The 13,848-nt window shown below is 47.3% G+C and overlaps 3 protein-coding genes across 4 annotated transcripts in view; all 3 read right to left on the reverse strand.

The window, feature by feature from the left end:
- Positions 1-1,925, reverse strand: part of TMEM240 (transmembrane protein 240) — a 39,929-nt gene extending 38,004 nt beyond the window's left edge. Inside the window, exon 1 of one of the 2 annotated variants that reach the window (XM_083513307.1) lies at positions 1,906-1,925. Coding sequence is in view for 1 of the 2 variants with exons in the window: in XM_083513306.1 (XP_083369432.1) it covers positions 168-416 (249 nt within the window). In the remaining variant the exon portion in view is untranslated. Of the gene's footprint in view, positions 1-167; positions 1,163-1,905 lie in introns of those variants that run through there. The other variant, XM_083513306.1, reaches the window with a different exon arrangement.
- FNDC10 (fibronectin type III domain containing 10) overlaps positions 1-13,848 on the reverse strand; it is a 199,398-nt gene that overhangs the window by 111,754 nt on the left and 73,796 nt on the right. The gene's annotated exons all lie outside the window — the stretch shown is intronic.
- The window catches only part of SSU72 (SSU72 homolog, RNA polymerase II CTD phosphatase), a 51,685-nt gene continuing 46,903 nt past the window's right edge, over positions 9,067-13,848 (reverse strand). Inside the window, exons 4-5 of the mRNA XM_083513334.1 lie at positions 12,482-12,600; positions 9,067-9,790 (exon numbers count right to left, since the gene is read on the reverse strand). Coding sequence (XP_083369460.1) covers positions 9,689-9,790; positions 12,482-12,600 — 221 coding nt within the window. The 3' untranslated portion in view covers positions 9,067-9,688. The remainder of the gene's footprint in view (positions 9,791-12,481; positions 12,601-13,848) is intronic.

Below are 13,848 nucleotides of genomic sequence, written 5' to 3' on the forward strand. Positions count from 1 at the left end.
ATGAAAGAACGACTTGCCCTCAGAATTATATATTGCACACACACACACACACACATACATTGAAATGGGGCACACAGATCTGACGTTCCACAACCGCACCTAAGAATTTGGGGAAGGGGAAGACGAGAGAGAGAAGGAAATAAGAGGAAATCAAAGTGTCTCCTTACCATAACAATTGAGGCCCCCAAGATCATAAATATCATGGTGTTTGTATTCATGGACATCAACTGGAAATGGACAGCCGCTGTGTCACTACCCCCCAGCCCACCCCCCACCCCCTTGCCCAGAATGAAAAAGGAGAGAAAGGGGTGCCAGCTTTTCCTATAGAGGTCAGAGATGGTCAGGTACAAGGTCTTCAAACCGATCTGCAGTCCTGAAGGGGGGGCAGGCTCCTGGCCCCCCCAATTTCCAAGCATACACAAATGCACTCCTCTATTTTCTTATCCAAGCTGAACCTTCTGGCTGGTCTGTTTGGGTCTTTTGCTTTCCACCCCGCTCTCCTCCAACTCCTCCTCCTCCTCTTCTTCTTCCTCGGATTAGTCCAACATATATCGATAGATAGAAAAGATCGGCAGGTAGGCAGAAGAGAAAGATTCCTAGGGCAAATCATGCGATCCACTCAAGCCGTCCAAGCGAAAGGTCGACCACATCACAGCGGTGCACCGCCAACACCAGGCAGAGGAATTGATCCAGCCCCCCAAAAATAATAATTTGTGGGGAGGTTTTGTTTTTTGTTAAGAAAAGCAAAACACGAAACCAAGTAAGAAATAAAAAAAAAATACCCAACATGCAGAGAGAAAGAGAGGAAGGGGGTGGAAAGGAATGATAAAGAGTAGATTCTGCTTCTGGGGCCATCAGATGATACTCTGGAGCTTCACGGCATCCTCTGCTCAAAAGAAGGATCCATCCTTTTTGGGGGAGGGGGAAGGTATGGGTGAGCAATTGGTGCAAAGAAGACTGGGAGATGGAAGGCTGTTAAAAATTGCTTCCCCTTTCTGCTCTCTTTTTTTCTCTCTCTCCCCCCCCCCTTAGCAGGGGGGAAAATGGAAGAAGGCGGCTGGCAAGATGAGATGTTGGTGGGCACGGGGTGGCGTCATGTTGGAGTCTTTTAAAAAGATAGTCGCCTGGTCTTGTTCCATTTGCTGGGGAGGAGACCCATCGCTGGGGAGGAAATGCACGCGCACACGCGAGAGCGCGAGCGCGCGCACACACACACACACTCAGAGAGAGAGAGAGAGACCCCAGGCTCTGCTGCCTGCCTGGAACTGCTGCTGTGTTTTTTCCTCCCGGGGGGGTGGGATGGAAAGGAGGAATGAAAAACCCCACAAAACGTGACCTGAGGATGGATTTTGGCAGCTTCCCTTTCTCCACCCACCCCCTGTCCCCCTCCCTCCCTCTCTCTCTTGGTGACATTGAAGCTGGAATAAATACCTCCTGCACCATCTAAGTTAGAGGCATTTTTGTTTAAAATGGGTGTTTTTTTAAGAGAGAGAGAAATTATTATTATTATTTAAAGACAACAACACGCTAGTGCTTTTGCAAAGTCAGCACGAACGAGTCCCACCCCCACCCCACCCCCCAAATCAGGCTCTTTAAATCATCATCATCATAATTAACCATAATCGTAGCCCTCCTTTCCCCAACCCACCCACCCACCCACCGCACCAAGCCAGCCCCGCCCCGGGACTTTAAGATGTGGGACGGCAGGGTGGGTGGCACCCTCCTTTTGGGTTGGGGGGTGCTCTCGCCGCTTGCAAGAAGGGGCTTGCAACTGGGTCTTGTCGATTTCATCCTAGGAAATTAGCAAGGTGGTTTTTTGGGTTTTTTTTGATCCCCCTGCTCGCGCGCACTCTCTCTCTCTCCCCTTCCCACCCACCCGCTTGCATAGAGAAAGGATTTTTTTACCTATTTGAGGTGGCGCCGCTCCATCTTAAAGGCTCGTTGCTTAAGGAGGGAGGGGGGTGGGTGGGAGGAGGGACAGAGGTGGGGGGGGGAGAGGAAAGGGGGGGAAAAACCCTCCACGCTGCAGATCCTGTGCTCTCTCTGTGTGTTTTTACTAACCTCCCTCCCTCTCTCTCTGCACAAATTTCCCCACTCTCCCTTCCTTTAATCAAAATGGTGCTTGATCAAATTTGGAATCCTTCTCTCTCTCGCTCGCTCTCCGCTCTGCCTTTTCTTCCTAGGATCTCTAGCTTGGTATTAGCACACACCAAGAAAAGAAACGGGGGAGAAAAAGCCATCACACCTCTCCTATTTTGCCCTGGAAATCCCCAGTGGAAAAGAGGCTCCGTTCATATCTCTCTCTCTCTCTCTCTCTCTCTCTCCCCTCTCTCGCACAGATCTTCACTGACACCTCTCACCTGGAGACAGTAGTGACCCCCCCCCCCGCCCACTCCACACACCCACAAAAGTGATTTCGCCATCAGAAAGGGCTGGTTTTGTGTGCTGCTGCTGTTGTGAAAGGGTGCAGAATTAGAAAAGGAAGGAAATTTGAGTCGGGGGGGTGGGGATGGTTGGAGGAAGGGCGGGGGTCTCGTTTATGGGTGGAGAGTGTCTTTCGTTTATGGGTGGAGAGCTCTCCATTGCAAAAGTTACGACCCAAGTGCAAAAGGACACGAAGCACACCTCCGCTCCTTAGGCAGGGACCTGAGCGACCTCTCCCCATAAGGCTGAGAAATTGAGATTACCAGATGTAGGAACTGCTGCTCTCGTGGGCGTCCTCTGCTGGACGCTCTCGGCACGCTCAGAGATCAGGCTCACTAGAAATGAGCTTGCTAGGCTAGAGATGGGAGCATATCTCGCCGCTCTGGGTTCCTTTCAATCATCCCCCCCCTCCCGCAACCGATCCAATATTAAGTTCAGGTCGCTTCATTTGCACATCAGGCGCTGTGAGTTAAACCACAGAGCCTAGGACTTGCCAATCAGAAGGTCGGTGGTTCGAATCCCTGTGATGGGGTGAACTCCCGTTGCTCGGTCCCAGCTCCTGCCAACCTAGCAGTTCGAAAGCACGTCAAAGTGCAAGTAGATAAATAGGTACTGCTCCGGCGGGAAGGTAAATGGCGTTTCCATGCGCTGCTCTGGTTCGCCAGAAGTGGCATAGTCAGGCTGGCCACATGACCCGGAAGCTGTACGCTGGCTCCCTTGGCCAATAAAGCGAGATGAGCGCTGCAACCTCAGAGTCGGCCACGAATGGACCTAATGGTCAGGGGTCCCTTTACCTTTAGGCTTTAAAGGAAAAAAGAAAGATCCACACACAAAAATTGGCTTGCAACCGAACGCTAGGTCCTTGAAATTAGCAGGTGCGAGTCGCGACTCATTTAGGCCCCATTCATTTCAGTGGGTCTTCTCTGAGTCATCCAAAACCCAGCAATGCAGGGATCGCAGCTCAGTGACCCCTGACCGATGGCCGTCCAACCTCTGCTGAAAACCTCCAGCAAAGGAGATTCGGCCACCTTCCAAGGGAGTCTGTTCCACTGTCAAAGCATCAGAATCATAGAATCATAGAATCATAGAGTTGGAAGAGACCACAAGGGCCATCGAGTCCAACCCCCTGCCAAGCAGGAAACACCATCAGAGCACTCCTGACATATGGTTGCCAAGCCTCTGCTTAAAGATCTCCAAAGAAGGAGACTCCACCACACTCCTTGGCAGCAAATTCCACTGTCAAACAGCTCTTACTGTCAGGAAGTTCTTCCTAATGTTTAGGTGGAATCTTCTTTCTTGTAGTTTGGATCCATTGCTCCGTGTCCGCTTCTCTGGAGCAGCAGAAAACAACCTTTCTCCCTCCTCTATATGACATCCTTTTATATATTTGAACATGGCTATCATATCACCCATTAACCTCCTCTTCTCCAGGCTAAACATGCCCAGCTCCCTTAGCCGTTCCTCATAAGGCATCGTTTCCAGGCCTTTGACCATTTTGGTTGCCCTCCTCTGGACACGTTCCAGTTTGTCAGTGTCCTTCTTGAATTGTGGTGCCCAGAGAAAGTTCCTCTTAAATGTTTAGTCAGAAGAAATGGAGAGAAGCGAAATCAACAAATCCATCCCTGGAACCAAGTTATTTTATCCCCCATATTAAGCCATATTAAGCGTCATATCATATGCAAAATCATGTGCCTGTTTGTGCGTATAAACTACAGTAAGGTTAACAGACATCCCCATTTCCCGGGGACAGTCCCCAGATTTACAAATCAGTCCCCTGACAAAATCCATCTATTTAGGAGGAAGTTGAAAAGTGTCCCCAGATTCATTGCAAAAAATCTGGTAACCTTAAACCACTGTCGATATGTGCACAGGGTAGGGGGAAGTGTGCAATCCATAGCTGATCTTCAGAGGCAGTATGGTCCAATGAGTAGAGCTTGAAAAAGCAGGCACTAGATGGGGAGAACTGTCACTTTCCATATGTCATTGGACTCCATCTCCCATCAGCCTTAGCTAGCACAGCCATGGATCACGGGTGATGGGAGGAGGAGTCCAGTAACATCTGGAAGGACATAAGCTCCTCATTCCTGCGCTAGGCCAACCTGAAACCTGCAGTTAATTGTGGAGGCATCACAGCAGGACTTAGGCAAAATGGTGCACCAGTTTAACATGCCACACAGATATTTAAGACACTGGCCTGGAATTTTCTTTCTATCCTGCTTTTGGCAGGGTCTCTCTCTCCCTATCTCTCTCCCCCCCCCCCAATTCCTGGAGTTATTTGTGCTTTAATTTGAGGACAACATTTAATTTTAATGATGCATCTGTATTTTGGGCGCCTTACAGTACAGTGGTACCTCGGGTTACAGACGCTTCAGGTTACATACGCTTCAGGTTACAGACTCCGCTAACCCAGAAATAGTGCTTCAGGTTAAGAACTTTGCTTCAGGATGAGAACAGAAATCGTGTGCCAGCAGCGCAGCGGCAGCAGAAGGCCCCATTAGCTAAAGTGGTGCTTCAGGTTAAGAACATTTTCAGGTTAAGAACGGACCTCCGGAACGAATTAAGTTCTTAACCCGAGGTACCACTGTACTCTGTAATAGGCAATTGGGGTTCCCCCACTTCTCCTTACAAAAAGAGATTAAAATGAATTCAGGTGACAAATAAATTCCATGATGTGGCTGGAAGACATACATTTCCCTGAGATGAAATTATTATTCAAGGGAAAAATAGGAACACACAAACACATGTTTTCCAAGAGCAAAACTATTGGAAGCCAAACAGGCGGATGCCTCCCAGAGAGAAAATTTTCATTTCAATTTCAAAATCTTTTTTTTTTTTAAACAGTGCGGTCTTACACACATTTGTTCGGAGCTATGTGCCCATGATCACCACGGGCCTTACGCCATCCCAGGTCAAGCATCCTTAGGATTTACAGCCTAACACAGCAATCCTGGGCAAGAACCCAACCCTAGAGAGCTTACGGTAAGTGTATTGCCACTGCTGGCCCTACTCAGAGCAGACCCACTGACCATGGCTAACTCAGTTTAAGTGGGTTTCTTCTGAGTATTGCTTACACAACCCAGAGGCCTCAAATATCTGAAAGTCTGTTTCCATCTGTACTGACCTTCTTAAGACTGGTAGAGGAGGTCCCCTTGGTAGCACTGCCACCCACAGTGGTTTGAGGATTGGGAACACAGGATATGGGCTTCTCTGCAGCAACTCCCAGATTTTGGCACTCTGAACCCACAGACATGCACCTTGCATCTACCATGAGCTGAAGACACACTGCTTTGCCACTTAAGGTTGTGTGTGTGTGTGTGAAAGAGAAAGAGAAAACCTCTTCTGCTGAATTTATTGGGCTGTGTTATTTTGATTATGTATTTTGTTTTTCTATGATGTTTTTTATGTTGTTACCGCCCAGAGACCCACGAGTACAAAGCGGTATAAAAATTTAATAACTAATAATAAAAAACGTCAATCCTACTCAAGAGTTGAGTCATCAAAATTAATGGACAGGACTAATTTAGGTGCATTGCTTCCAAAGGCTGTGCACTTAGTGGAAGAAAACTCAAATTGTTCTGTTCCAATTTGAACCGTTTTATTTGTTTTGACGATTACATCGGCCTTATTTGTTTTGTTTAAAAGCATTTTTTAAACCACCTAATATATTTTAAAATCTCCAAGTGGTGTAGGCTACATGCAATAGAAAAGCAAGATCCATTTCAACAACAACAACAACAAAAATATAGCCTAAAAATCAATAAAACAGGATAGAAAACTGGAGAGTCCAGGGGCTCACTCACATAAATCAGTGTCTAGTCCTATGGGTCACGGAAAGTCTGGACGAAAAGATAAGTCTTTACAATATGTCGGAAGCACCAGATGGTTGCCGTTTCATGTATGGCAAGGGGGAAAGGACATGACACAGAATGTTTTCATCTGTTTTTTTTTATATACCTCGATACTGCATTGTTGAAGCCTGCCCTGGGTCACTATGGTGAAGTGGGTTGGGGTAATAAATATTACAGATAAATACAAACACAAACCTCAACAGCTATCAGGAATTTTGGTCAAGCCTCTTCGAGTTGCTGTGAGTCAAAGTCTTGGAAAACACAGAGAAGTAAGCTGTAGGTCAGGAACTCCTTTCTGCCACCTCCTGTCCTTAAACTACGAGCACAGATCATGTGAGGATCAGCTGGAGCAGGCTTGCCAAAAGCCACTGGTCCAGAGCCCAAATTAGGAAAGAACAGCGGAGATCAAGGATGCTCAGTCATTAGAAGCAGAAATATATCATTGGCTCGCAACAGGAATCATTCGGAGCCAGGATTTGGTGTGTAAATTGGAGTGCGTTTTTTTAAAAAACACAACACTCTCAAAAACTTTATCCAGAGAATCAAGACTCTGTGCAGACCACACTCCCCTATTCTTCAGCCTGTATACATATATATTTAAACAGTACCTTTTCTATTTCTTTTAATTCAGGAGCCCAAGAAACTGTCCAATACCAGGTCAGGCTAAAGATGGGTCAAATCTGCCCGTTTCATTTTCTCTCCTTTTCCATTGTTTCCAAGCTTAGGTTCAGTTTTAAGCCAAATATCCTGATGGAAATTCACCAGCATTTGCGTGCAATTTTCTCCCGATATATGCCCTATTTTCACTACTTTATGCATGAACAGATGTTCTTTGGAGACATTGTTTGGTTGGAGAACTGCACCTGCAATCTTAGGAGAAGCACACGCTTTGAACTGGGGTTCTGTTTTGGTCCTCTCGTTTCAGGAACTAGGGAGTTCCACATGAAAATGCGAACCCAACCAAATTTCTCCCCTAACCCCTAGGAGAGGTTATCTGCTCATCAAGTCCTGTGCTCTTTACCCTAGCAGAAACTCTCCATGGATCTCAACAAGCGCATCACCTTTCCCATCACCCAGGGAAGGCTGGTTCAGTGGGGAGAACAGGGCATTGCTCCACTAAGCTCAGCCTGCTCTCAGCCAGCCTACCTTAGAAGGTTGTTGGAAACCCAGCCAGATGGGCGGGGTACAAATAATAAATTATTATTATTATTATTATTATTATTATTATTATTATTATTATTATTAAGTGGCAACAAGTTAATATAAGTGAGGGGCTCTGTAAATGCCCAGTATTATTAATTGTTGTTCTTATCATTGGCAACTTGTGTCCCTTCAGAAACCCAGGCTGAAAATTCTGTGTACCATACAAACTACTATAAAGTTTCCAAGTGCCATCTATCTGTCGGTCTGTCTGTCTATCTGTCTGTCTGTCTGTCTGTCTGTTTATCTATCTATCTATCTATCTATCTATCTACCTACCTACCTACCTACCTACCTACCTACCTACCGTATTTTTTGCTCTATAAGACTCACTTTTTCCCTCCTAAAAAGTAAGGGGAAATGTGTGTGTGTGTGTGTTATGGAGTGAATACAGGCTGCACAGCTATCCCAGAAGCCAGAACAGCAAGAGGGATTGCTGCTTTCACCGCGCAACGATCCCTCTTGCTGTTCTGGCTTGAGATTCAGAATATTTTTTTTCTTGTTTTCCTCCTCCAAAAACTCGGTGCATCTTGTGGTCTGGTGCGTCTTATAGAGTGAAAAATATGGCTATCTATCTATCTGGCCCATTGTAGGATTCCCTTCCCCCTGCCACACACAGCATAATCCATTAAGTTTGTGGAGTGTTGCCATGTTCTTGTAACAAATTAGGACAGCTCATCACTTTATGCTCATGCCTGCCACTCTCAAAATTTATCTTGAAAGGTATTTGTTGCTGTTGGAAGGATTCCTGATCTTGAAATGTCCCAAGGTCAGAACGGATCTTGATAAGGTACCTTTGAGTGGCAGAATTCACGGTGAATTAAGCATAATGGTAATTCCAAAGGCTGCAAACCCAGAGCAAACAAATGAGTTTTAGTCAAACACTAAATGGTATTTAAAACAACCAGATTCTTTCCTTTCAGTGTAGCTCCATTCTAGCTGTACTCAAACTACGTAAATTTGAGTAAAGCAGGAGTTGGAGAAACATTGAGGGATTAGTTTTGAATCAATTCGTTTTAACAAGGAGAAAAAGCAGAGATGGGTACAACACAAAAGCGAACACCAAAAAGCTAAAACAGGACATATTTCAGTTTCCTTCTCGCTGTGCTCAAGCCTTGTTTTAAACTGTCATGTCCCCTCCTTGGGTCAACCCCTGCCTACTTTACTGAAACCTCTGCCATTGTTGAAAATTGCCACATTTTCCATTTCCCTCCGTCCCTGCTGTTGTTTAAAACAGTCACTTGTTTTCCTTACAGTGTAACTCCCTTCTCACTGTACTCAAACTTCTGCCTCTTCCATTCCTCATTGCCTCGTGTGAGGATACAGGATGAAGAACCCTCAATACTTTACTTTGTGAAGGTACTTTTCTCAAACACCTGCCATTGTTTAAAACCACCAATTTTCCCATCAGTTTCTCCCTCATCACATTCTCATGCTGTGGTCGCTTTTGTGCAACCTGCTTCATGAAATTCTAGGATTGCGATGTGGCACTACAATTCCTCTGACAGTGGCTGTGTGACGATAACCTTCATGTTTACATATATAGGAAGATATATTAGACATCTCTATATTAACACAAGGAACAGGACAGAAATGGCGCAGTTTATATTTATTGGACACTTCCAATTTTCATTCCTAATATTATACAGATATTAATTGTCCCATTCATACCTTTGCATATCCCAGCCGTTCAGTTCTGTTGCGTTAAAAGAAAAGCATCTCCCCTTCGCTGCCACCCGCCCCCCAATACCCAACAACTGAAATAAGATATTTACGGTGGAAAATATAAATGATATCATCTGCATATATTCTCTTTATAATTAAAACCCTACTTATAACAATTAAAGAAGGGCATCCAAGAGAGGGAGGCGGGAAGACAGGAGATAGGGGAAGAGTTAAACAAAACCTTGATTTCTTTTTCCTTTTCGTTAAAAAAAATCTCTTAAATAAAGCAGCGTTTCATGTAAAGAATTTCTTTCATTTTACACACAAAGTTCGTTTGTGTTTCTGCGTGGAAACATCCCACAGACAATTTTAAAAATAACAAAAAACGAAGACACGCGCGGGTTGGGGAGAGAAATTAAACAGCAACAATGAAAGAGGTTGTTAAGTCGACTTCTCCGAGAGGAAGGGAGAAAACAGTCCAGTAGATTCAGAACTAACACATGCTTCTTTCGTCCGCAAGTAAGGCCTAAGAGGAAGAGGCGGGCGTGCTTTTAATAAAAGCAGACCGTGTGCAGAAAAGTCCTTCCACTTTTCTCTTCAAATTCTTGTAACAGCTCGTCTATTTCATTTTCCATGTCTTCCGTATGCTGTATCTGGAAGCAAACAGGCAAGAGGGGAAGGGTTAGGGCTCAAGTATTTATTTTGAAAGGAGGGTTGTGCTGCTCTGTTCTCTTACAAAAAAAGAGAAGTGCAAACAAAAACAAAAAAAACCCCAGTGGAAAGCACCCATTGAAGAAGAGGAGTCCCGCCGCCACCTGCCTTAAAAAAAGCACCTTTCCTGTGCACCAGGAGAGCAGACACCTCTTCTGAAACAATGTCTGCTACTAGAAGACCACGTGCTATCATCTCAAACAGGTGCGGGGAAACCCCTCCAGGTGTTGCTGAACTAAAATGCCCACCGTCCTGGGCCAACGGCCATGGTGGATGAGGCTGATGGGAGTTGTAGTTCAGCGACACCTGGAAGGCAAAGGCTCCCCCACCCTGGATCTAATAAGGAACAGGGATGGAGAACTCGGTGATGCTCCAGATGTTGTTGGGCTTGGGGCCAACCCCAGCCAATGGTCAGGATGCAGTTATGGGAACAACTGGAAGGCCCCAAGACTCCCACCTCTGCTCTAAGCCTGGGATAGTCAACATGGTGCCCTTCAGATGTTTATGCAGAGATTGGATGGTCATCTGCCATGAATGCTCTAGCTGAGATTCCTGCGTTGCAGGGAGTTGGACTAGATAACCCTTGGCAGCACCTTGCAACTCTTACAATTCCGTGATCTCTCATCAGCCCCGGCCAGCAGAGCCAAAGGTTAGGAGTTATGGGAACGGCATCCCAAAACATGTGGAAGGCACTGCGTCGGCTAACCCCATGCCTAAGAAAGCCACATAAGCTTTGCCAAAGGAACAGACCCCAAGCCAGCGTTCTTCAACCGTGGGCCCCAACACTGGTTAAGCAGGCTGGGGTGATGGAAGTTCTGAAACATCTGGAAAGACCAGATTTCCAGGTTGAAGAGCTTGGCTCTAAACCACTCTGACTTTTTATATATTCTAGCAGCCTCTGGACCTGCTTCGAAACACACACACGCAAATCACACACCACTGGGAGTGAAAGCAGCCTTTCCCCATTTGGCCCAAACAAAGTGCCTCCAGACTTGACAAGCGGACAAGGAGCTCAAGCCTTTCTTTCATTTTCCTTGATGCTCCATTCAGATGCAGGCAGAGTGGCCTAGTTTCCATAGGAGTGGGGCCCCGTGGAGAGGAGAGTTCTATTCCCGAGTCTGCCCTGGGCTGGCTGACCCACTTTAAAAACAAAAAACAAACCCAACGCAGAAGTGAGCTGGTTTCTTTTCTTCTCTTTGAAAAGCAGAGAAAATGCCTCCGCTCCGTTCAGGGTTCGGGGTTTCGCCTTAATTCCCTACATGCTCACAATGGCAGGCTGGGCAGGTAAAAAGCCACGGTGGCTGCAAATACAATGCCCTTTGCTCAAATTCCGCACAGAGCAAGCAACACCCTGGAATGGAGCAGAGTGGGTCAAGGGTCAATGGCCAATGGGCAGTGGAGGGAGGGGACTTCCATGCTTGCCTCCTAGATTCTACAGCAGGGGTGGGGAACTGGGGCCAAACACAACCCTTCAAGCTGCCTCTCTCCCTGGGCACCCTTCCTAGTGGCTCTGCTCAGCACCCTTCCTGAGTGTTTTGGCCTGGATAGAAAGCGCCCTTGAAACCGTGGCAATGCCTCTTGCTTGCTAGGGCAGAGGATAGAGAGGCGAGAGCCGCTCCTTTGGTGTTCCAGCTGCTTTCGCCCTCTGGCTCCGTCCAGTATACCTGAAGGAGCGTCTCCACCCCCATCGTTCAGCCCGGACACTGAGGTCCAGCGCCGAGGGCCTTCCAGTGGTTCCCTCGCTGCGAGAATCCAAGATACAGGGAACCAGGCAGAGGGCCTTCTCGGTAGTGGCACCTGCCCTGTGGAACGCCCTCCCACCAGATGTCAAAGAGAAAAACAACTACCAGACTTTTAGAAGACATCTGAAGGCAGCCTTGTGTAGGGAAGCTTTTAATGTTTAATAGATTGTTGTATTTTAATATTCTGTTGGAAGCCGCCCAGAGTGGCTGGGGAAACCCAGCCAGATGGGCGGGGTATAAATAATAAATTATTATTATTATTATCTGGCTGCGGCTGCCCCTGGCAATCGGCCCTCAGAAGGTTGCCCAGGAAGGAAGGCAGCTTGCCTTATGATTTTGTGCACTCTTTCTCACACAGACATGGCTGCCAAAGGTAAGACCTGGCTGTGCGATCTGAACTTCCCAAGCAGATGCTGGGGATGAATGGGGGGGAGGTGTAGCTTCTGGCTTCAGATCACGCCGGAGCAGAGACCTTCGACCTTTCCAGAGCCAGCACAAATGCATTGGGGGGCCCATTGCTTCAGCATTTGCATGGTAGAAGTGCTCCCGTTGCAGCCTGCCTTGGATCACGGCAGCGGCCCACTGGTGGTTCCTAACTCACCAGCAGAAGGCCACTGTCCTGGAGGGATCAGGCTGGCTGCTGCAAGGCTGCTGGTCCAGGTGGGTGTCTTTATGCATAGCAAGTAATGGAACAGCCATGTTCAGGGGCAGTGTACCTCTGAGCAGCAAGGAGGGGAAGCGTTTCACTTTCACCCCCTGCCTGTGAGCTTCACAGAGATTTCTTAGGAGCAGAAGGACTTAGCAAGGGTTCAAAATCACCACAGGAGAAAGGCATCCTCTGGTACCCCAAAGAGGAAATTGGAGTAAAAAGGTTAAAATAAAAATACTTACACATTGACATAGTTCGCAGATAAGGAAAGCTCCCAGCGTTGCCTCTTCATGATTATCCTGAATGTCCACGTTGATCACATGTACAGGCTGGCATGTCTCCTGTTCTCTAGAATTTAAGTCTGAGGGGCAAAAACAAAGAAAAGTGGTTTTGGGTGCAGGTCGAAATCAAGCCTTCAAACCGGCAGTAGGCAACCCGTGTCTTCTCTGGATGTTGCTGGGAGTCTGATTGCTATCAGCCCCAGCTGGTGTTGGCCGACCGTCAGGGCTGATGGGGAGTTGGGGGTCCAACAACGTCTGGGGGTTGCCAGGTTGGCAAAGGCGACATCAGGGGAAGGAAAGGAGCAACATTTGCATGTCTTGGGCGACTGGAATTAAAATAATGCAAAGGAGTGCGGGAAGTGGCCTTAGACAAGTCCGCACTCTGCCTGTTTAGGAACTCGACTGCCAGTGGCTCTCCACAAATGCAGGCAAGCTCTTTCCCACGGCTTGCTGCCCAAACTATTTTAAACAGGAGGTGTTGGGAGTCTGAACCCTGGGCAAAGTAGGGCCTCTGCCACTGAGCTAAGGCCTCTTTCCCCAGGCTCTTTGAAGAAACACTCCTTGCGTTGGGTCTGACAGCAGCACAGACGTTGGTGGAATCCCAGTTTTGAGGCTTCTAATCTGGTGGCCACTTGGCTGGTTCTTTTGAATGCAAGGATTGGGAAACCAAATGTGGCCCTCTATAAACTCTGGCCCTTGGGCCCCAAGCAACACCCTGCTCCAAACTCTCCTGGAGTGCTTCTGCTTGGCTGGAAGATGTCCTTGAGTTGCGCTGAACACCTCTTACTCATCCAGGTAAATAGAGAAGAGCGAGCGTAGAAACCAGCCTACTGTTTTTTTAAAAAGGTAACACACTGACATTCATTGCTTGGCCCACGTTTGTCTCAAGCCTTGTCATGCAAGCCTTGCATGCAGCCCCCAGAAGGGCGCCGAGAAGGGAATGTGGGCCTAGGTTTGTGTTGTACTGCATCTCTCTTAATATAACTGCATTTTCTCTTGTTCCGCCAACGGAACCCACAGCAGGACAGGAGATTTGCTTATTTTTAAGACCGGTGTGCAGACAACGCTGTCACGTACACGGATCCGGCACGGCCAAAGAGACACGGTTTCCCAGGCAGTGTTAAGGAGCCTCAAGATGCTGACCTGCAAATGTAAAGCTCAGAAACTGGTCCACCTCCCCCTCCCTGAACAGTGTTTCCAGCAGATCAGGCCAAGCAAAGCGAGGCAGTCCAGCTTAAAAATCTCATCATCTCTTCATAGCGGGGACTGCCAGCGGGGATTCGGGCTCTCTCCTGTGCCACTTATGTGAAGAATTGCATTCAGAAGAG

This window comes from Podarcis liolepis (genome assembly GCF_965112155.1).
Source record: "Podarcis liolepis genome assembly, chromosome: 7".
NCBI classification, from domain to species: Eukaryota; Metazoa; Chordata; class Lepidosauria; order Squamata; family Lacertidae; genus Podarcis; species Podarcis liolepis.